The sequence below is a fragment of the Perna viridis genome, chromosome 13 (genome assembly GCF_037379345.1).
Source record: "Perna viridis isolate PV_CMFRI_1.1 ecotype Kerala chromosome 13, ASM3737934v1, whole genome shotgun sequence".
Classification (NCBI taxonomy): Eukaryota; Metazoa; Mollusca; class Bivalvia; order Mytilida; family Mytilidae; genus Perna; species Perna viridis.
In genome coordinates this window covers 6,945,578-6,970,695 of record NC_142457.1, presented here as the reverse complement: position 1 = coordinate 6,970,695, position 25,118 = coordinate 6,945,578, and the positions used below count along the sequence as shown (strand labels likewise).

Sequence of the window (25,118 nt, the reverse complement as noted above, 5' to 3'; positions counted from 1 at the left end):
AAAGCTAACAATTAAACTAATGTAAAAAGATAATTGTGCCACAGGAATTATGCCCTTAATTCAAAAGTTGAACGGTCGTCTTCATAAATATATGTATTGTTATGGTGTGGCCATCTTTACCATAGAACATACATTGTTTGTCTGTTTACTTTGCTTAGAGTTTGTTCCTGGACCTTGAACAGTCTGATGTCCATGCTTTTTCTTAAGTTGATAAACACTTAAATTCTTGGATTTTCTGATACATGAGACCTTATCTTAATTTTTTTTTAAATTAGTTTTTCGTGGTTTATGTATGTAGACATTATCTATCGAATGATACGATATTTGAGACGTTATAGTTGTGCAATCGAATTCGACTTTTGACCAAAAAATCAAAAATCCCATTGTTTGCATTTTGTTTTATTCTGACTACGAAATTCGCCAAATTTCACCACAAGGACCCCAGATGATGGTAAACAGAAAATACCAATAAAGCCATTTTTTACTGAAGAATTAATACTTTAGGTGTTTTGACATTTAAAAATATGTCAGTTTAAGCAAATTTTCGGGATAGGGGCAATTTTTGTTTATTTTACTGCGCAACTCGAAGTGTAACCTTCAATGTCTTGGTATCATTGTAAAGGTGGGACATGATTTTTCAATGTGTTTAGTTTGTTCACACATGCTATTCTAGGAAGGCTTAGACTCTCAAACAATTTAGTCACAAAAATTTTGGCTTTTTGACCCAGTTGGGAACAAATATAGGCTTATACTAAACAAAAGGAATCCGAGAATGTTCTTTGGCGACAAATCGATTCAGCAATGGGAGGTATAAAGGTATCTAAAAATCACCATGAAGTTGATGGGTGGGGGATTCACGGTGGACCCTCGAAGTCCGTGGACTATAAAGTATAATGATTTTAATATTGCAAAAATAGTTGATGATCATTAACAATAGATAAATGGAATTAAGATAGAAATCACCATATGACATGGAACAATATCATCTACATTGTATAACTCACTGGAACATTTGATTTTGAACTTGAGATAACAAAGCAATACATTATGCGAACAAATACAATTGTTTCGAGAATTAACGCCAAGACAATCTTTCCTTTCGTCGTCACACGATAGAATTTGCTACTACATATTACTGCAATTGAACAAAAAATGTCAACTTCGGCAGATCGTTAATCCGATGTGAAATGAAATCTAATTAGTGATATATAGTCTTAAGATAGAAAACTTTATATCGGTCAATCATATTGTGATTGACCGATATAAAGTTATAAAAAAACTTACAACCTAAGTTGTGACATTGACAATGGCTGAACATATCTCTGATTGATAAGTTTTTTTGAAAATATCCGAGCTCCTCAGAGGAAGACCTTGCAGATATAAAAGGCTTAACAGTGACGGATCAACTGTGAAATGTATGCTACATAAGCTGGAGATGTTTGTATATTGCCACTAAGAAAGGGAAAGTTTACAATTGGGAAATCAGTTACCATGTTTTTCATGAAGCTTTGATTTCAAATGCTCTGAGTTATTTTTGCATGGGGCAGAATAAGGTGTTTTGTTTGCGCCTTTTATTTCAAGTTTATTTGGGTAGATTAGGTGTAGGTAATCCCTGAAACTAGGATAATTCAGATATAACACATCATCAATAGAGCGGAAACTGAAACGGAAGGACAAACCTATGCATTCTTTCTTTGAAAAAATGATGCTTAATAGAAGAGCAGGAATGGAGCAGCCGAGGTTGCGCACAATACGTCCTGCAGGTTTTCCGATTTTATATTTTTTTTTTATTTTATTTTATTTCATTTTATTTCATTTTATATTTTTTTATTTTTTTTATTATTTTGTTTTTGAGTACGTCTCCCTTAGTCAACAAAACTGTGGTCGAAAAGAAATTCAAACAATTTATAAACTTCAATAATGGAGCACTGTTTGTAAGAATCAGTCTTTTAAACTTTTACATTGTGTTGTTGTCTACCAGGATTTACAATCCTTAATGCCATCCAATAGTTGAACTAAACATTACACAGATAATATCAAAGGAAAATATGTTGCTTGAGCTATGCGTAGATCCCGCCTAATACAGGCATCATACTCTATTACATGTGTTTTTCGTAATTCCTTAGGCGTATTGTTAAAATCATTTATTGTTCATTTGAGTTTGTTCTGTTGTTTTGGAAATGTGTTGTAATGCTATTTTTTTATTTTGTTGTTTTTGTTTTTTGTTGTTGTTTTTTTTTTGTTGTTTTGTTTTGTCTTTTTTTTTTGTCAGTTTATGTTTATATTTTTGTGACGAATTTTACTGTCTCCCGAATCTTTTTGATTTGAAGACATGACCAACTGATACTTTTTGATATTACCGTTAATCATACCTAAATGTTGCCCACACCCAGTTCGTAAATGTATTTGAATTTTCCTGATACATAATTCGAGTGTATTATAGACGTTACAAAGTGAGCATTTATAATAACATGCTTTAAACTGCTATTGGTACATCATAGCAAGTTTTTGTTTGGCTTATAATCTTTGTTCTTGCTTTGTATTTGACACTCTTCGCTTTTTTAAATCAGTGGCCTGCGTTCTCTTTACAATAAAGAATTCGATAGTAAACTCAAAGTCGGTACATGACTAAACATATTTGTTTTCAAATATCTATTCAAGCAAAAAAAAAAATATTGATTGTAAGACTTACCTGACCCGTACACGGAGATGTAACGCATTTCAATAGAGGTCGATATGCCCTCAATGTTCCATGCTAACGTAAACTAATGCCACATTTGAGAACCCTGTAAATAAATAAAAAAAAATAAAATTAAAAAATAAAACAAAAAACAAAAACAAACAAAAACACAAAAACAAACAAACAAAAAACAAACACAAAAAAAAGAAAACAAGACAAAAAAACCCAGAAAAAACAGTATTTTTCGGATTAAAAAATGATTGTACTTCTTTTTGGCTATTTGAATTTAAAATTAAAATAACGAAAGGCGTAGCGTTTTCATGTTGGGTCAATACTATCCCAAACTGTTCAGTGTCTTTTACATTTACATTCATATTTATCAGTGCTATGACAAAAGAATGATTACAACTGTACAGTTTCGGTGCAAAGACGTATTTATCGTATACCATAAATATTTTGACTACGGACTTGTTTTCCTACTTTTTTTAAAGTGGATGTATTTCCTATATAGATAGGAGTAATTTACCGAACTTTCCCCGTGTAACAAAAATAGTTCTGTGGCAACATCCCTTCAGCACCTGTGTATGGAGTGTTCATATGACAACTCATGCCAGAGCTTGCCGAAACTACGCAGACATTTTGTATGGCGCTAGAACTCTAACAAAAAGGCTTCTGGAACAGGTGTATGTTGCTACAAGATTTAAGTCATCACTACAGATGTTTTATGGTCGTCATCATGAACTCGTGCATCGATATGGTGTATCTATCTGCACCATGAAAAATGATTTATTCAACAGTTCATAATTTTCCTTTTCTCGTTTGTCTACCCCGGACTTGAATTTTTATGAGCAACTTGTCGGGTGTTTCTAGAAAAGCAGAGGACGCTTACCCAACCAGTGCACCTGGTCCATGCGCCCTGTTTTTAGTGGAGTCCGCTTTACTCATTTGCTTTTGTTACTTTGTATGTATGATTTTAGTTACTTTAGGTTCTTTGTTGTGTATGTCTGGTCTTTGTCCTTGGATAACATTCTTTTGATTTTGGCTAGAACTTTGGTTCCCTCGATTTCTCTATTCAGCATACAATGCATTATTATACAACATAATATTACTACACGTGTCTGAGTGTTCTCCTTTAAGGACTGTAGCGAACATGTTAATCTTTTAAAAACTTAATTTAGAAAAATCTTATGAGGATATGGTGTTGTATTTATTTACATATTGGATGGGTCTTTATATTCTAGTATTTTATATTAAGCATTAGCTAGGGATAAGATATGAATATAAAGGCAAACCCGTTTGTAAATGATTACTACGCCATACCTTACATGTATTATTTATATTTTTATGACAAAAAGATTATTTCTGCATCTGAATCGAGTAGTATTGGGTATTGTATTGTTTGAGGTTGCACTCATGGTATAAAACCATTGTAATCATCACGCAATTATATCAATATTTCCCTCGAAAAATAAAGTTGTAGTAAATTGTTTATGCCAGTGTTCTTTTTATATTGTACTGATATTTTTAAACAGATACTTAAACAATGTTAATACTTACCAACGACAAAGTAGGGTCTATTAGTCTCCGACAGGTTTTCTGTCGATGTATACTTCAAGGTTTTCGATACCTGCAAAACACATTCACACTATACAACACTATATGACCCCTAAATGTTACCTGTATAATACGTGTAATACTGTTATAAAGAAATCTACTAAAAACATTTAAACGACATAATAAAGAATGCAGTAAAATGAAAGTAAATAATACAGACTTGAACTAATAGATTTATCATGTGTAATTTTTGAGAGTTGCCAAAATCGAAGAGAATTAAGAAAAAGGTAATGAAACGACTAATTTGATTTCTCTGTCTACTAAAGTTGTATTACCTTCTTGCAACATTGTTGACAAATATATCAAAATTATCAAACTGCGATATAAAATACAATACACATAATCACCATATAATATTTCCCAAAATATCTTAGTCCCCTGTTTCCAATACAAAACTAAGAAATTGCCATCCTTATTCCGAAATTTCCTTCACTTTAACATATAATGAGAAGTTAACAAAATTTTAAAGACTGCTAAACTACACGTTATCTTGATTACCAAACTTGAGACAATATGTCTTCTTTATTGACTCATTGAAATAACTTTTATATAAAAGTGTTTTATGTTTTTCTCTGTCAAAGAATCAGTTAAATACGTTTTAAAAAGAGATTTTATCTTACACAGAATGGTACTTAGGCACTGACCATTTTTATACTGAGGGGTGTGGGGGTGCTGGGATTTTCAATGATAATGAATAATATTTTTTCTGCGTTTTTTTAAATTCTTATATTTTTTGTCAATTGCAAATGAAATATAATTTTCAGAAATATGGGAAAAGGAAACTTTTTTTTTGGCAATCAACTTTACAATACGATTAAATGGAAAGTATTATATAAATATTAAGGGAAGGCATATGAAAGTAAATATTCAGTTCAATTAGATATTTTATTCTTGTTCAGACCAAAATGAATTAATTAGATGACATTTTTTTAAATAAAATGGGACGGGAATTTTAGAATCAGGATTTTTTTCACATGCATTTCTTGTATTTAGGCACTATAACATACAAATCTTTAAATTCCTGGTGACCAAAATAATGGTTCTTCTCTTAAACTGATGTGGCTATGGATTTATAACATGTCTATACATCAAATAAGGAAATAAGGAGTAAACACGACATGGCTTTGCTTGTAGCAAGCAGTTGGAAGAGGAACTGCTTTTTTTCTAAACTATAACAGAGCACAAGAAAATCTGGTACTCGCGCAGACCGAGAAGCTTCCCCCTGCGGAGGCGCCAAAAAGCCTGAGATTAGTGGAGGCCGGGAAACTTCCCCTTTGCGATAGAAAATAAGGGTGACAGGAGACAATCTTAGCGTTCTCCTGTATGTACATTGAAAGACGGTGAGAGTGTTGAATTGTAAATGACTTGCATTTGGTGTTTTTGTAATGTCATTGGAAAATCTTTACTATTTAACAGGGATTCCATAGTGTCTTAGTACCTTTGAAAGTGTATTTTTGTTAACTATGGCAAAGTCCACGACGTTGATGTACAGGGGCTATTACTATTCTATGGACTGCTCCATTATGACCCGTAACCTGGCAATTTAGTCAATACATCGGCTGCATCTGAATCTGGCGAATTCCTGAATTCCTCTGCAGTTTTTGGCAGTTGCTCAGGTCGCCATTCTTTGGAAACGTAATGATGTAACTCAGGTACTTCCACGGTTTACCGGATGTTTTCAAACAGCTCATGCAAGTTGATTTAAGGCGTCTGCATGCAGGTTCAAGGTTAAAAGAATAGGCCCGCATCAGCGCTAAGCTAGTCTTTAAGGGCGATTAAATAATGCTCAGAATCTTGGCGGGGGCTAGAGCACTCTGCCCACAGAGCAACTTGGTTGTGTGCTTCAGGTGTTGGAATGGAGAAACTCAGGAACAACCCTGGCATTTTACATGTTAGGGTTTTCAGCGGTGCAGTGTGCGTGGAATAGTGTTACGTTCCTTGCAAGTACAATTACCCTTCTGTCGTTTTCTACTGGAGTAGGAACCATTGGGCTCCGCCGTAGAACGCTTTTTAGATTTCATCCTTCGTGATTGGGCAAGTATCAACATCAAAGTCTTCTATAGGAGGTAGATTAGGAACATCTTGTATATCTTCTCCATTTAAAAGTGGTCCATCTAGGTTTGTTATCACATTGCCATCTTTGTCTTTCACTGATTTAAATGTGTTGGTCTTTTTATAAGCCAGTTGGCGTGTGATGTTGTACACAGTTGTAGTGTCATTTTTGCATATTGCACTTTTTGTTTTTGAAGCGAGCTCGTTGATGTATGTTCTTTTATCCTGTCTGGTCTGTCTCTTTACTTCTTTCCTAATGCTTATGTGTTCCCTCGTTAACCATTCTTCCCGCAACCTTTTTCCTTACCTGGTCAAGTTGTATCTTAACAAACCTGCGCTTCTCAGTTGTCTCTATTGTTTCGAGACAACCAAAACTTGTATACCTTCTTACAGAATACAAGTTTTTTTGGTATCTATTGTTATACGTGGACCATTGTTTGTCTACTGCCCATCTTTCTTATGTTATACTTTCTAATATGATCTTGTATAGTTGCGTTGACTATCTTGATCTTCAATGTAGCCTCTACAAGTTGATGATCAGATGCTGCAATGTATATCAGCACCTCGATGAGCCCTAATGTTTGTTATGCTCTTTCTCCATCTTCTGGCGACTGTTATGTGGTCTATCCGGTTTCTAGTTTTCATTTCTTGAGATACGAATGATGTGTAAAAGATTATTACTCCTTTTGGAGTTAAGCACAATCAGGTGATAAAGGGCAAGTGATTCTTTACATTTCTGACATACTTTGAGGTGAAATATTGCATGAAGTGATTCATTGACTTAAGCCAAACTTTAGTATTTCATTTTACCATAAGGTCAAAGGTAAAGTTCAAAAATCACACTTTGTTACAGGACGCTCCGCCTTCGTGTGAAATACCCACATACCAAATGTCAGATGTCTAAGTAAAAAGGCAAAACTTTGTGTAGTATTTTGCCAGTTATAACTTTGAAGATATAATTCCAAATAATGGATAGTGTTCACGTTATTTGGTCCATTAGACAGGACCGTACGGAAATATTCGTTTTCGTTGGTGTTTAAATCTACGCGACCAGAAGGATCATATTTGAATGGAGAGTTTTGACAAGAACAGTCAGGTGGTTTAGCCTTGAAGTCCTTAAGGACAAATGCAAACTTTGTATTTGTTAAACTTTTTATCTATATTAAATGCCTTATTTTAAGTAGACGATTAAAATACCCAAAAGGGAAAGTTTGCAATTGGTTGTGGCCATGTGAAGTATGTATAACCATAAGTTTTGTTTTTATTATTCAATAACGCTAATATTCTTGCATTTAATGAAATCTATGCAATATTTCATTCGTTATATAAATGATTTGAGTTTGGGGTGTACTGTATCTATCTTGTATGCACTTACTTGGATGTTTTATACTGTGTGGTTCGTAGTAGCAAAATGCAAGACCAAAGTGAGTATTCGTCATCAAAGGTTTAGGTAAAGATCATGACAATGATGCAATATTTCTTGGCAAACATATGGTTTCCTCATAAATAACCATATCTTTTATTCGCTGGTACGGCTGGAATCTCGATCCCTGTATTAAAAGAGCTTATAGTTTAAATCGGCCGAATCAATTAGTCATTAATTGTATAAAGAGTAATTTTGATAAAACATATCTTTAATCCTGTAGACGAATTCAATATTTATTTTCATTATTTTTATTTACAATACCTTATCTACAAAATAACATCAACATGTAAAGAGTTAATTAAAGGAAATGAAAATGTTTATACTTACTTTGATTAAAACAAATGGGAATTCATTTGGTAGTGTGTCCAAAGACAGGTTTCTAGCATTAATGACACAAAAAACGGAACAGAAATGTACCCAATATTGTTAACATCAGTCTTGAATCCTCTTGTCTCGACATTTTGTCATATGATTGCCATGACACTCTCTTTAAAGCTTTTCATTAATAGATTTGTTATGCATGTTAAATTAAAATAAAACCAAGATTCTAGTGTAAATCAACAAATGTAATCAAGGGATAAAAACCAGACATGTAAAGCAGACCTACACCGAAAAAAAAAATTACCAAAATCATACTTACAAAGAAATAAAAGTAAATAAGCAGCTAAAATTTCACTTAAAACTGGGACATTGGACCGGGTAAACCGGTTGAATGCATGTTTAAATTGTACATTTGTATCATTCAGTCATTTCATTTGATATTTATATTCATGTTGCTCCAAAGCTCAAACTTTTTAAGGTTAAATTCAAAACTTGTAAAAACATTTTGTTAACATAAAAAGGAATACAAGAACGACACATCTGATGAAATCAATGTTGGCCTTAATTTCAGATTAAATGTATATATTATTGTTCATAAGTAACCAAGAAGGGAAAGCTATGAACCTTACTCCCACTGTACCATTCACAATTCATCATAACTGTAATACTTAATTTGCATTTTTACCTAATTCAGGTACTGTATTTTATATGGAAGTTAGACTTCCACATATTTGTTGATCAATTGGGAAATGATAGCCTAACGATACTGTCAAGTAAAATGATTTAAAAAAACGAATAAAATAAGTCACTGCAATTTTAAATTTCGTTACCTGTTTCGGGATCCATTGTAAGCATTGTAACACAAAAATGGCGATTGAATTAAGTTACTCAATAAGAATATATGGGCACAAACGCACTCATTGATACACAAACATTATAAATACAATTAGATGCGTTGTAATTCAATAGTGTTTACATATCTTATTTAAGTGTCCGTCTCTGTAAGAATCAGGCAGTGGATGAAACATGTCATGGAGAAAACACCATTTCTATTTATATTTTTTTTAACTATTTGCACAATTAGAATCAGTGAACAAAGACAAAATACTCCACTTTGCACTGAATGCACCAACAATGAATATATCAAGGGCAGATTACTCTGTCAAAAACCTTATTCTATTCAATACATTCTATTGAAATATTTCTGAGCAAAGCCAATGATGCAGAGATCAAATAATGATCTTTTTCAAATAGAGAAGGCATTCTTGAGTGAAATCATATTGTCATATCCGTGGGTTTTAGAAATGCATGTTCCTGATTTTGCCGATTTTGCCTGATTCTTACAAATGTTTACACTTAAATATTCAATCATGAACAGAACACCTTCAAGATATCATACAGTAGTTTTTTTTTTACAAACAAGGGGTGAATAGGTAATCAGGAGAACCAAGATTCTAGCGAAAAACAAAAGTGTGTATCCCAGGGACAAAGGTAAATGAGCAACTCGGACTAAAAACTGGAAGCATGGACCAAGTGCACTGGTAAAACGTAACTGTACATTTTTCTTTTTTCTATAAACACCGTCAATTTGACATAAAACGTTGTTTTTTTATGACTTACTGACTAAACGTATGCATCAATCAAACTGGAAACCCTGGAAATAGTTTCGCACCATAAGTTTGTCTCAAATATGAATGTTCGACAGTGACGCCTGCTGTCTTTTGATTGGTAGCGTGGATATGAAATTATTGTGTTTACTTTATGCGTCCTACTTTTCAAATTTATGAAAATCTCTTTCAAAGTACTTCACTATATTGTCTTTTGATACACATACCTCAAAAATGTTTTCAGCAGTTTTGTATCAACACCAGAATGGCCACAACAGAGATATCAGTTATGTCACCCGCAGCTTTTCGAAAGCCGAAAGGAACTACGCCACACACAAGAGGGAATTTTTGGCACTGAAGTGAGTAGTGGTGGACACATTCAAAGACTACCTTCAGGGATCCAGATTCGTTGTGATGACTGACAACAATCCACTGACGTATGTTTTAACAACGGCGAAGCTAGACGCAACAGGTCACATATGGTTGGCATCGTTATCAGCTTACAACTTCGATATACACTACAGACCAGGAAGAGCCAATGCTGACGCAGACGCCCTCTGCCGACTTCCACATAATGCTGATACACAGACCTGCGACATCCCAATAAGTCTGTCCAAGCAATCTGCAGAAACGTAGTAACACCAGGCTATGTGGAAAACCTAGCCATATCGCCAGATGTGATTGTTGATGATACGGATAACAAAGGAACCAGTGTTGGCAACATCATTGACTGGAGTAATGCGCAGGAGATGGATCCAGAAATACAGCCTTGGATGGAGTTTGTACGTCAGAACAGGAAACCAAGACTAGACGAAATTGGACCGAATCCATTCATGCGCCAGTTCCGACATCTGAAGATGGTTGATGATGTTTTATACAGGGAAACTACAGTAGATGGAGAAGCCTGGAAACAATTGGTTCTACCAGAGATCCATGCGTCAACTGTGCTTGAAGCTATCCACAACGACATGGGGCATCCAGGAAAAGAACGCACTCTATATTTGCTGAGAGACCGCTTCTACTGGCCCGGCATGTATAAGGATGTAGAAGGGTGGATAGAACAATGTGGACGCTGTATCAGAAGGAAAACACCAAACGCACAGAAGTTACTACTAGATAAACATCACAACATCAGCACCACTGGAACTATTATCGACTACATGTCCCTAGAGCAATCCATAGGAAGAGTCCAGAATGTACTTGTGATTGTAGATTACTATACTCGGTATGCCCAAGAGACACCAACTCGCAATCAGATGGCCAGGACAACGGCAGAGGCACTCTTTAATAACTACATGGTACATTACGGAATCCCTCAATGTCTTCACTCAGACCAGGGAGCCAGCTTTGAAGGGAAGTTTATTAAGGAGCTGTGCAGGCTTACCGGCATGAAGAAATCCAGGACCACCAGTTATCACACACAAGGCAACGGTATGACAGAGCAATTTCACCGTACCATCCTGGATATGTTAGCATCACTAGAGAACTACCAAAAGACCAACTGGAATAATACATAGCACTTCTAGTCCATGTACGCGGCATGAAGTAGTTTTCGGACTGAGAGATGGGAATCTTCAACCCAGCACGAAATATATTCAAGAACTAAGGGGCCGTTTTAGCAAAGCATACCAACTTGCGGATGAACCAGACAAGAAAGTCAGAGAAAAGCAGAAGAAAACCTATGACACCAATGTTAGAGGAGCTGCAGTTACAGTTGGTGACAAAGTCCTAGTCAGGATTGTTGCATTTGACGGCAGGCACAAACTTTCCGACAAATGGGAAGAGGAACCATATACTGTCATTGCAAAACCGAATTCCGACATTCCAGTATTCACCGTCCAACGTGAAGATGGTACCGGAAAGAAAAGAACACTTCATCGGAATTTACTTCTGCCAATTGGATTAATGTATGACAGAGATGTGTCAACCAAACCAGCTGCTAATCAAAGACTCTCACCGAAGAAACAAGAGAGACAGAAAGAAGACATGTGTCACATTTGAAGGGAAATTTTATTGTTTCTTTCTCTTGACAGCCAGATTTGTGATTGATTGGCAGACATATTAATTTCTAGTCAACTTTATTAATTTACTTTGGTTTTCTGCATTTATTTCTAGTGGACAACTTTTCTGTATTTGAGCTTGTACTTAATGATGAGCTGATGATGTAGATACCACATTTGTAACTATTTGTTTCTGACGAGAAGACCTTTGTACCATGTAAATGGTAGGTTGTGTTGCATGTTTTATTTATATGTATTTTTGTGCTAAGTGTAGTGTTTTCAGCATAATTTGCTTATATGTGCATTTTAACAGCTTATTTGTCTTGACAATGCATATGTTTCATCAATAACTTGTTTTTTTCAAAGATGTGCATTATTATCTAACAGGTGTGCTTATTTTCGCTAACCAAATATTTTATGCAGTTTATATTTGATAATGGTGAAGAAAATAGAAAACTAGCACTATTTTCTATTGACTATGAGACAGACATGTAATTTTGACAGATTTGCCTATTTGAGTGCTAGAGAAATCTTTCTTAGTACTGATTATATGTATTTAACTTGCAGGGTTACTAGTATATATTTATACATTGTAAATGTTTATATGGTTGGTTGGAAATACAATACACATCTTGAATCAACGCATCGAGTTTTATTTATCCCTAAATGGTGCTACAATCACTAGGTTACATTCAGATGTAAAAACAGATGCGTCTAGCACTGTTATACAACTGAGCTAAGAAATTATTAAAACAAACACCATATACAGAGAGGTTTTGTATATTACTGCACATAAAAGGCAAATTTAGTGTTCATAAGAGATATCAATTATATAGAATGTACTGTAAAATTCAAAATTAGGAGGGATAATTCTGTAAATAACACTAAATAAGTAAACCCTAACCAGTAGAAACAATTGGATTTTCAATTATCTCCTACAACCATGCATGGTTTCACATTTCATCATATATAACATATACAGCACCTTAATAAGAATAACAATATGTGGCCTTTTTTGGTATATCGCATATTACAAAATTTGCATAATTCTTACAAAGACTTCTTTTTGAGTATTTTATCATAATACAGTATGATATTACAGAAACATAGAAATTCAAACAAAACACCAAACAACAGATATATTTTTAGGGATGAAAAAAAAACAGGGGAAATACAGAAGTACTGGTCATTGGATCTCATAATGAAAACACCTAACCTTTTGGATGTAGGACCTAATAATTTGACCTATTTTCTATTAGTAAGTATGTCCATAAAGGCGGAAACCCTATATAAAAGGTTTGTAAGTTAAATAAACAGAGACATATATTTTGAAAGCTAAGATAGATTAGAAGCACTTTTATCAATGAAAAAGGTCTAGTGCTTATACAATGTACTAGAGAAGAAATGAGCATTGCTTAAGAAGCGATATATTAAAAGGTGTAGGGGCATTAAGCTAAAAAAACTGCCTAAAGTATCATTTTCACAATATTTTACAGTAAATATTTTCACTTTCCCTGACCTTGTTTCGTGGGCGAAAAGATATGACCAAAAAAAGTGATCAAAAAGTACAAAATGTTTTATAATATATTTATATTCTCTCCTTCCAATTCAAGAATTGCCCGATGTTCATGTTTTCTCATTTGTGTTGGATTTAAGTTCCCGAATGCACAATAAATCATTCAACACGTTATACTTTGTGATTAATTTTCAGTTGTATTTTAGGCCTATAAGATCATTTCTGCCTTGTTGTACGTGTACGCTTAAATATTCTCTCACTGTTAGTTTTGGCCAAAGGGATAGGAAATGCGGGCACAAATAATGAAAAATCATTTATTGTGAGACAAAAAATATTTTAACAATTGCTAAGATGGTTCTGCAAAGATGATGTTTTTACTTTTACAACTTGTTTTAATGTGTAATTGTTTATAGTTGACTAAGCTATTTAATCAAATACCTATTGTTTTCAAACCTTATATTTTTCTACTAACATAGTATCGTATTTCAACATGAACTCGCGGATCGTTACGGAGAATCCATCTGCACCATGAAAAATGATTTGTTCAATTTGTTATACTTTTTCGTTCCTCTTTTGTCTACCCCTCACTTGACTTTTTATGAGCAACTTGGAGGGTGTTTCTAGAAAAGCAGAGTACGCTTATCCTACCGGTACACCGTAATTAAACAATTATTTTATTTATTGATATGGATACCCGAACCTTTCTAGTGTATGGCAATGGATCTTTCAACTATGCCTTTTTAATTCATTAACGGAAACAATTATCGCTGACATGAATGTCAATTTTAACAGATTGGATGCAATTCATTAGCAAAACTAATTGGTCATCGACTAGTACACAAACTAGCATCAACACTGAATGTGAGACTCGCAAGAAATGATAAAAAAAATTCTTATTTAAAAAAGTTTATGAAAGTTAAAAACCAAACCGTTGTTAGTCAGTGTGATATAACCAAATCGTACAAAATCAAATCAATCATTGTAAACCCGGAAATATTCTCATGACATGCTGCAAACCGGGAAAATTCAGCAGCATAGTCACACAGAGAAACACACCCCTTAGTAATGAATAGGTTTATAACTGGGTCTGTTTTCATACAACATATGTTTTCACAGGTACATGTAACAGCCACTACAAAGTGTTACAAAATTGTTTTGGTGTAAACAAGTAAAATATGTATGTATCAAGTGCGCCTGACTTCTAATGGACGAATTATTTCATGTTTCATATATGCATTTTTATTGTAAGGTAAAGGGGCCTTATCGATTATAATTTCTGGTTTAAATTGTAAGCTTTTAAACCTCTACGAAAAGTGGATACAAATCAAATATATCTGTAGCACATTTTAGCATGCCATTTTAATCAAGTATAAAATTACGTCGGTTAATGTCAATAACGATGTTGACGACTGTCTTATGCCTGTCTAATATGATAAGGAGGTGGTAAAGGTTTGATAAATATACCTTTCACGCATTGTTGTTTACCTATCATATTATTTTCGACAGTTTATATATGAAAGTGTCAGCAGGTGACAGCGCCACAAAACTTGACAAATACTTAAGTCTGAAAATATTCATTTATATTCATTAACCCTCCATGGTAACTCCAATCAAACTATTTGAAGCGGTTAAGAATTTTCGGTAGTAAAATATTTGGACCTTGAGGCGTGGTAAAAACAAAAAACGTTTAGGGCGTTGAAGGGAAAATAGTAGTGTTTATTTCTCTGCATTAGTGCATAAGATTGATCAATCGTGTACCCTATTCAGATAAAAGGAAGCAAAACTTTGAAAGGACAAATTGGTGTTTCTCTCTCAGATTCTTAAAGGATTAAAGTTTAAAAAAAAATAAGTTTATTTTTTTCATCCTTCAAAATGCAAAGATGAAAATGAAAAAAATAAAAAGAATGCATATTACAAATGAGTGCAGAACCAAAAAAAAAAAACAAAACTTCCGGTACCTTATTTCGTCTGATGGTGGTTGGAAAAAAAGATGGTCAACCTCTATTCCCATAGTGATTTTTCGATCTCTGAATGATAGTACTACAACAGAATAAGTTTTTTGAGTCCTAGTTAGAAATTACTGAAAAACTTGAAAACGTAAGTATTGTTGGCTAATGGAAAATAAGTACTACCGTTTTCCCTAAAGCTAGTCACATCCCAGTTACATTGTCATACCGGTTAATTTTGTAATTGATACTATATACGCGTTATACATTTGTAAGCGATATGCACCAATGTTTGATATAGTTTTTTTATTAAAAAAGTGTTATCGTTTCTGAGTTCAATGCAATAATGTTCCACACAACAGGTTGTACTGTACTGTAGTGAACATTCAAACAACTATAATCGATGATTTAACATCAACAAAATCTTACCATATTTCCTATATGGTGAAATTGGTTTAGCTGTTTTCTAAGTCAAATTTCTAAGAAAGTTTACTAGCTATGGACATTAAGAAATTTGTTCACACAGAAAACATCCGGGCCCGTTACAATATCAAGATAATACAACGTAACTGAAAGACGAAGATTTATTGAGTATTTGTTCATTACTTAAAAGATTTCAGAGATGTCATATACAACAAAACGTTTAGCAAAAGTGTTTCAAATCTTTAACAAATTTATAGGACATCACTTAGGCATTTTCTCCTGTATCTCTTTGATATACTGAACATTAAATATCATTTTCATGAGAGTTAAGCATTTAGAAAACAAAACCTTTATTTTCAATTTCCAACTTGTTTTTCCTTTTGTTCTGGCTATTTATTTGGCTTATTTTTAATATTTATTTGATATTCATTTGAAATTCGTTTGATACTCATTTGATAATCGTTTGATATTTTGCTTAAACAACCATGATTTTTCAGCTAGAATTAAAAAAAGAGGCAAATTAGAATGTTTTAGGTAGAGAGAAGCCAGTTTTATCTGGCAAGGTCTAAAGATCGGAGAGATGTGTCACGTGTATGGTCAAACATATATTGGTTAAAACTTTGCTTGAAAGTTAAACTAATGGCTATACGAAACTCAGAAATCGACAAATCCGATTAACAGCCACATAAGTATCGATATATTTCGTAAATACAATACAATACGACATTTTGCTCAGAATGCAAACTGCCTTTGTACTGAAAAGTGCGATTGTATTTTTAACAGACATAGCACTAAGAAAATGGAATGTGTATTAAACAGTTTTAGTAAGAGAATCAAGAAAACTATATTTTGTAAAATGATTTTATTTTATCGTCTTTCCGTGGGAAGCCAATATAAGTAATTGGCTGCTGGACAGGAGCAATGCTGTTAAAACAATTTGATTGGAACACTTGATTGAAAAGTCTTACCATTTCTAGCAAAGCATTGCATGGGTCAAATTTTCGGCCGATCATTATTTTCGTAGGGAGTCCCGTCGCCAAGGCCAGGACGGGTTTATCTATTTTTAAGGTTCATTATGACCTTTCGACAAATAAGACCCAAATTTCATCACTTTATATCCCCCGACTACATATGAATCTGTGTATCTACAAAATGTTTAAGGCATAGCATATAGAGCGATATTTGTCAAAGGGTAATGATGAACCTTGTTAACTAACAATATTAACTAACAGTTATAGGAATTAACAGTCCGTGGTATATCATGTTCGTAAATAGTGCAGTATTAACTACAATACAAAAAGATAACTTCAGGCAAAAACTCAAATCGAAGGCCTAACTCTACTGTATTCATACAAAACAAGCTTGCACTTAGACCGCAGATAGACAATCAAACAAACTGCTCACGACTATCCTGACTCGGGGATTTAGTGCAGAGGACGTTATGTAATGAGGCTACCCAAATTCAGTCATTCTGTAATTCTGTAGTTTGTTTTTATTTTTAGTTTTTACAGTGTTTCTCCATCCAGCAGGCAGCATATAGAAGATAATTTGATAACTGTGTTCTAGTGGAGTAAGAATAATGGCAGTAAGTGGGTAGCACTTTTTTTCTAGGTTATACATTCAACAATACGGCGTTGGATTTCAAATGGGCTAACTAAGGTCTGTCCAAATGATCAACAAGGATGAGTACCATAGCATTTACTAACAATTAATTATTTGCTTTTACATGTAGAAGTCCTTCTGCGACGACAGCAGCAGAAAGCTCATTTAACGCGTTTATACATATAAGCTTTGGAAGATAGGTTTAAATAAGATAATGTCCTAGCACCTTTCTTTTTAGGAACGCCCCTTTTCAAATAGCTTCTTCTAATTGAACATGTTGATGTACCGTGTCCTCGAGGAAGATTATAATACAATCTCTTCGAATGAACGTGAGCTACCACGACAAAGTGAAATTGCAGCACTTCGAAGGTTTTTTCTGCAGATGAACATGGAAACCTTTGTTTCAAAAGTTACTATGATGAAGAACGAATGATTTTACTTTCTTTATTGTTATAACAAACTAATAACGGTTAGAAGGCAAACAAAACGGTATGAATATTCTTTGCAAAATAGGTTTATACGGTATACTAGTGAATAAGGTATCTATACTTATTAATCTGGGTATATCACTTATTATTGAGGCGACATAGTTTACTGAATACAAAGTTTTTATGCATATACACACTCAAAACAATACAAACAGACTGCACACATTTATTATCCGAGACTGAAATAAAAAAACAAGGTCACGTAGAATTGTGGCTAAACTATAGCACAAAGAGTGATATAACCAATTGACAATTGTTAAATTGTCATCAATTAACAGTTTAAGTCATAGATAACAATTAAACATACAGTCATGTAGAATTGTGGTTAAACTATAGCCCAAAGATTTATAATTAATTAATTAATTGACAATTGGTGAATCCTCATAAAAACAGTTCTTTTAGTTAGGTTTCAATATTTAGCTTCGTCCTTTTCAACACGAGGAACGTATCGTTTTGATTTGTTTTTCCTGGCCGTTCGACAGAGAATTAGTAACAACTCAACAACTTCTCCGATACTAATGACAGACATTCCAATCCAAAGTCCTAGTGTTCCGCCAATGTTGGATAAAAGGTTTTCAATCTGCAACAAAATGAAGAAAACATAAAATCATATCCATGGTATGTATATGTTATGTACAAATTGTGATTTAGTATCTCTATTATGAACGAAATTTGTCCAACTTACTGTAAAAGATGTCTCTTCCTCTGTCATCTCAGTTGACAAGTCAGAGAAGAACACATTGACCATCAATAAATTTTCTCTGAAAAAGCAATAGTAAAAATAAAATTTAATCTTTAACGAAACGTGGGTTAAGTTAGCTAAATTGGGCATTAAAAAGTACACAATTTGCTTTAAAAATATACCATTTACAATCCAAACATGTACCTTTGTTTAGAATATTCCAAAACTCCAGACATTCCATCAAGTTTTGCTGATAACATGTATTTCTTAGCTGGCCAAGTTGATAGCGTCATTTCTCTTTCGTATATTGTTTCCCTGCATTAGTAAATATTTATGAATAGTCTTCATTCGCGACTTATAAAACTTTACATGTAGAATTGAAATACTTGAATGATTCAATATATTTATATTGCAATCGACCTTTTTGGCAGTCTAAATGCACTGCCATATATTTACAAGAAATTTACAATCACTGACGGAATGTAACTTTTGGTTGTGACGTAACAAACGTTACATTGCTTTAAGGTTACCATGATTTCGCCGGCTGCTAATAAAATAAATTACATTTACTGCTGTAAACGTCATTTTTTGTTTAAAGTGTTGTTACAGTATTATGCAATGTACTGACTTTACCACAAATTTAATATCCGATTTCACCTCGATCCAGTTAATATGTTCGGCACGGCCACGCATTTTCAGTATATCAGTTTTGTGTCAAGTCATTGTACTGTTATTGCCTATATCCCGAGACAAGTACCATGACTGAATAATAAATATTATGTCTTTTTATGTATTTTATGAATAAGCAAGAGCAAATTGGCCTTTAGAAACAAAAGAAAATATATTCTGTATCTTGTATTCAAAATTCTTCTGTTTTACAATATCAAATTTCAATGTAACATGGCCAAATAAGAAATATCCATGTAGGAGTAATACAAATTATGTGTGGTCATTTGACTTGTATGTTTTTAAAACAAGCTACTTTTGTTATATGATGTTATACTTTACACATGAAGGCCAGAACATTCTGTATTGATATATGATTTGACTTGGATGAAAATATACTAGTGTTATAAGGTGTTATATAATCGCCATTGTCTTAATCAACGGAAATACACGTCACTTCCTTTAACACACGTCGTGCGTCTGCGTACAATGTTCAAACAATTAATTTCTCAATGCATATGTCATTCCAAAATACGTTTTTTTTTGGGCAATTTATGTTTCTGAGTATATACATATATAGGACGTCGCGAGGTCATGTAAATGGATGTAAGAAAAAGATTTATCTCTTTGATATTATTATTTAGTGCACAAACATTTGAACAACTTGTTTTAGTATAGGTCCACCTGATAATTATTTAAAAACTAAGACTCAGTGCTTCTTGAAGTAGGCACATGTTTGGGTTATCTTTAATCCAATTTACAAGTGTTACATAACTAACAATATCAGTTTAGTTAATTATTTCCCCTCTACAAAAACAAAATGTGGAGAATTAGCCGCTTAAATTTCGTAGGCAACTTTTTTTCATAAACAGAGAAAGGCTAAAAACCACTAATTCCACTTTCCATAGGCTTCTATGCTAATTTCACAATATTCAATGGCTTCTCTGGACTTTACCTTAACTTTAACCTGCAGAGGACTATATATCAGCATGATTCTACATATGTCAGCTCACAATCCTCAGAATGGCATGTGGGGTTAGCAGACTTGCAGTGCAGTACTGGTCACTGGAAGTGAAGGGTCTATAAATAGCATGGGAAATCCCAGTGTTTTCACAAGATAGGGGTATATTTAAAAATCATTATGGAGATTAGGCTTCACATCACAAGAAGCAAAATGCACCTATAAAATGTACAGAAATGTTTTTCCTTTCAGAAACTGTTTAAATTTTTTAAATAAGATGAGAACTTTTTTCACAGCACTATGAGGAACAGGGGTAATTTCTGCGTAGGACTATTTTTGCGTACGTTCCAAATGCTCATTGGTTGAATTGGTGGTCTGTAACCTAAACATCTCGAAATATACAGCATTCTTAGTACTTAACCAGGGATTATTTAATAGTATATTTAATACTTATTGACACTTAAGATTCACATGGATAGACGGATATATTACTTAAATATATTGATAAGTTAACTTTCATCTAAATGCATTGGATTGATAAGAGTCGAATATGAATATTTCTAATACTATACCAACCTACAAGGTTTTTTGCATTGACAATCAAACCCTCCTTTTCTAAGTTTCCATAGGCATTGCATTTCTGTAAAAATATGAATGGAAAAGTTGCAGTTCTATCCTCAAACCCTGGTATCTTCCAGAGATATAGTGGAAGTCTAAAATGAATAAAGACCCCCTTTTGTAACTGTCTCTAAGTATACATTTGATCGATATTGAGATATAGACTCTCACTTGAGAGTAAATTTTATATTGCAGAAACATGTCAGAACAAACAGTATTTTTTAAACATTGATAACAAAAAAAGAAAAAAAAAACAAAACAAATGATAACATGTTCCTTTCTGACCATTTTTTTAATCGTATATACATACAACGAACAGGCATCCCATTTTATAGTCCAATTAAACGTATAACAACGCTCACCATTTGGGGAGAAACACTGTGATATACTAGATTCATTGTCATACTTTCTTAGAACGGAACAGTTACACATCCTCTCTGAAGCCTTCTCTACACAAGATTCTCGACAAGCCTGAAATAACAAAAAAATTACGAATGTAGGAAATTATAAGTGTTTGTTAATATCCGACCTACGTAGGATCTCCTTTATCTCCTTTATTCATTTGAAATATAACTTATACATGTATATGAATCTTAAATGCACGAATCGTCAGAAAAGACTTACAGTATCTACAATCGGGAATATACACCATAATATATTAGAAACTCTAATAGAACATAATGCACTACATTTTTTTGGAAAGTTTTGCCTTTGGTACTACAGTGTTACTCACGTGACTGCTTCGAAATTTACCACTGCTATCACAGTCTGAAGATGCTGACATCAGTTGCCTTGATTTCTATAATAGGGAAAATAAGTACCCTGTTATGGAAGGTTGAATATTAACGAACATTTTTTCTTAAACAGCGAGTTGTACATTTATCCATAGACTTATGTTGTATTTAAGTTCAACTGAAAATTTAATAATTGTCGCACTTCTAGAGTCGAGAACAATCCAACATAATTAATTATCTTTACCACTTCATCGTTAAGTCAATGGAAACCTTCGAAACATATTAGTCTATGAATTATTTTAAAATGCATCATATACATTTAATTAAAACGAAAATCGTTTAGCTACCATTGTTTTCTTTAAAACTGGCCTGTCAATTTGCAAGTCAATTTTCAAAGAAAATGAATCCATTCAGCAAATGTTATAGCTTACAGCCCTCCATAACATTGACATTATAACGTAAAATCGGCTGTACCACTAATGACTTTCTATTTATTATAATCAATAATCTTGTGTATGTGTTAGTTGATTGTCACTTATACAACTTTAGTCTTCTCGATTGTGTTTCGACCAGTGGGCCACCAAACGGTATTGTTGCCATTTTAAGGTAATAAGGGCGCATCTGTTAGGCCTTTTTATGTTCAACAAAATGGTTACCTTTATTAATGTAATTTTTAATGCAAACATGAAAAAAAATAAACAATCGTTTGTGCTGCTATACGACGTTACTGCTGCTGATTGTGTACATAAGGTATTTGATGTGCAGTTTAACTAAAAATGTCATCGCCAAGGCTTTGGATTTTTAACGTCGAATCAAAATCCATGGAACATTTTGAAATGAAATTGAATAATCCAAATGCATTAGTGATATTTTATCAAATGGTACCTGTCTCAGTGCAATGTCGGTTTTAAATCCTGTTGCAACAGAAATGCCATCTGTCCAAGACGAATGCTCTACACCATGGGGATTGATAATCATTCGAATTCCGGCTTCATCAATGATCAGTGGCAAATAATCATCTTGATTGACATGAAATATCATCTGTAATGCTGATATGAAGCAACACATATGTCTATAACTAATCAAATTTAAGTTTATGGAACGAAAGAAAAAATAGAAACTAAGTCACACGATACATAAAATATTGAAACAGTCTATACATCCACCAAAAATAGTTTCAAAGTGGATTCGCTTTGTCTACAAATGTGGATAATTTTAAGATTCTGTATTGCAGGCGGTGTTGCCGTAGATGTCACAGTGGTACGAACTCGAGTTCTGCGGAGGTAACGACTAAAAATATGCATCACAAATTTGACAGTTCTAACATCGTTGTGAATTTTTCAGACCTGTCTATACGTTTACATATCTTCCCTGTATCAATTTGATCCGATGGAACAGTGTAGCGAATACAGTCGTCACATTCTGAGAAGTTTGTGTAATATTAATTTGTTGTGACATGCATCATTAATTTGATCCTCTATCCTGCATAATAACACCTAAATGAACTGTCCCGGACTACCATACATCGGGTACTAAGTTACAGTCCTAGATTAATCCTACGAGGAGGAATGACCCGGCCAGCGAAAGCTATATTTTTATATAGCCTAGCTGGCCAAGTGGTCTAGGGCGCAAGACTTTGTGCAGGCGGTGTTGCCATAAATGTCACAGCGGTACAAGTTCGAGTCCCGCGGAGGGAACGATCAAACAGTTGGGTCGCAAATTTGACAGTTCTAACATTGTTGGGAATTTGTCATATCTTTATATATATATATATATATATATATATATATATATACTTATCTGGGAAATACTTTCGACTACTATACGTCCGCTAGCAGTGACATCGCCCATATGGTTTTAAATACAAAAATACACATTTTATAATTACTACATATATTGAAACTTAAACTGAGCTTTTGTTAAATAGAACGTTATTCATTACCATTTGAGGGACCAGCACGGTTAACCTTGGTTCGCTCATGTGGAAATCTGTAACATTTTCCATAGAAGTCATCTCTAACATGATTGATCAAACTGGAAAAAAAAGTGTTATGTTATTTGACAATTTTTAACTCCAATAAAAGTGGCGAAAAAGTCAAAATATGTTTGACGATGTTTGATTTTTTTTAAATATCGATTTACTTGTTGCATTTCTTTAAGTAAATCGCTACATATCAAAAAAGAATAATAAATTAGCACTATCCGATAGTCAGTATATCTGATTCAATTATTGTTTTTTAATATAATTTGTTGAATGTTGTTAAACTTTTCCTAAATATGCCTTAACCATGAAAACGTTTTTATGTTTATGATCTAGTACTACTTTATTTGTTCTAATGAAAGCATATCATGCTGTTTACCTGTTTGGAAGATCTTGATTAAAATGGAAAGACTACGATTGCAAATAAAATCTTTCTTGACTTGCAAATAACCGTATTGTAAAAATGGTTTTATAAAGCGACCTGCACCATGTTAAAAATGCCCTGTCTTTTCATATTAATTGTTTACACTGTACGGTTAAGATGATGACATCTGCAGAATGTTTAGATTAGCGATATCTTTATCAAAAAAAAAATTGTGAACTTCTTGTATAGTTACAATTGGGTTTGTATGTCATATTCATAAACCAATTGACTATGAAAACAAAGGTTTTAAAGTACCACACCTTCACGGTTATTTTTCAAGTTATTAGTTTATAAGTATTATTTGTTAAATAGACTTTTCTCCAGAGTTGATAATTCGGTAATTTCATCATTACCCTTTCATAAATAAACATTGTTCAATAATTTCAATAATTTAGTGTAACCCTGGACACAATAAGTATTCACCTCATAGTTGTTGAGAGAATTTACAGTTTACTCTTTTCACAAACCTCTTGTTGCAGGGCTGTCCGTCGAACGAGCAGGCGAATAATAAGTCGTTCAAGTCTGGAGTAATGTCATCCAGATCAAATTCATTAGCGAGCAACAGCAGAGTCTGTCGAAATTCCATCTGGATATTCAGTAATGCTTCATAATCTTAAATAAGATATGTATAGCGATATTTCAAATATTGTTCAACAAACGAAAAATTATATATAGCACATGCAGAGCATAATTCAAACTATCTATTGAATAAGGTTTTATCACTTCATTTGGTTTCTTTTTCCAATCAATTTCAATCGGAAACGGCTTTGTAAGCAAGTAGACAGAACCACAGTAACCCATTTGAATATTGATGTTGATAAAAATAAATACAAAAAATGGACACTCAAGCATTCCAGTGAAAATAACAAGTACAATATTGAAGTATGCAATGAAGAGAATAAGATCTGTAATTCAGTGAAAAATAAATTTTTTGTCATTTCAATTCATGCGTTAGCAAAAAAAAAAAAAATGTTAGGACCTCACATAAAACCCAAAATAAACCAAAGATCGTTCATAGCTAGTCAAGACTGTGTCCTAGTGCCGTTATATTACTTTTAGTGTTACCGTAGAACTGTTAGAGTTTGCCTAAAAGTGTTATGCCAGATTAAGACCTTATGCTCAATTTTCCCTCGACTCAAATACATTATACATCGTTGTAATCTGAAACACCGGTACAGATATGAAGTTCTTGGTAGAGATTCCTTATCGTAAATGCGATTCCAAATCATCTTTCAAATATACCGAAAAGATGTTTTCAAAATGCTGGAATTTTGATCGACAACATATTCGTCAAGTGTGATGGACGCTTTTTTCTACAAACCGTCAGCATTCCAATCGGAACAAAGTGTTCCTGTACTTACTGACTTGTTCCTCCAT

General features: G+C 33.5%; 1 protein-coding gene across 1 annotated transcript; it reads right to left on the bottom strand.

Moving 5' to 3' along the window:
* Nucleotides 1-18,084: 18,084 nt before the first annotated feature.
* On the bottom strand, nt 18,085-25,118 carry LOC148599406 (degenerin mec-4-like). Its single transcript, XM_088557289.1, has 8 exons — nt 25,103-25,118; nt 24,209-24,353; nt 23,279-23,370; nt 22,222-22,385; nt 21,336-21,401; nt 20,913-21,073; nt 18,361-18,436; nt 18,085-18,255 (listed from the first exon to the last, which is right to left on the bottom strand). The coding sequence occupies exons 1-8, from the start codon at nt 25,116-25,118 to the stop codon at nt 18,085-18,087; spliced, it is 891 nt and encodes a 296-aa protein (XP_088413415.1).

What these genes read in the sequence shown, in the direction of transcription:
- LOC148599406 (XM_088557289.1), bottom strand. An exon ending in CCGACATTGCACTGAGACAG is followed by an intron (nt 21,402 to 22,221) that starts GTACCATTTGAT and finishes TCCCTATTATAG; the next exon opens with AAATCAAGGCAACTGATGTC. An exon ending in AAATGGGATGCCTGTTCGTT is followed by an intron (nt 18,437 to 20,912) that starts GTATGTATATAC and finishes TTGCTTTTTCAG; the next exon opens with AGAAAATTTATTGATGGTCA.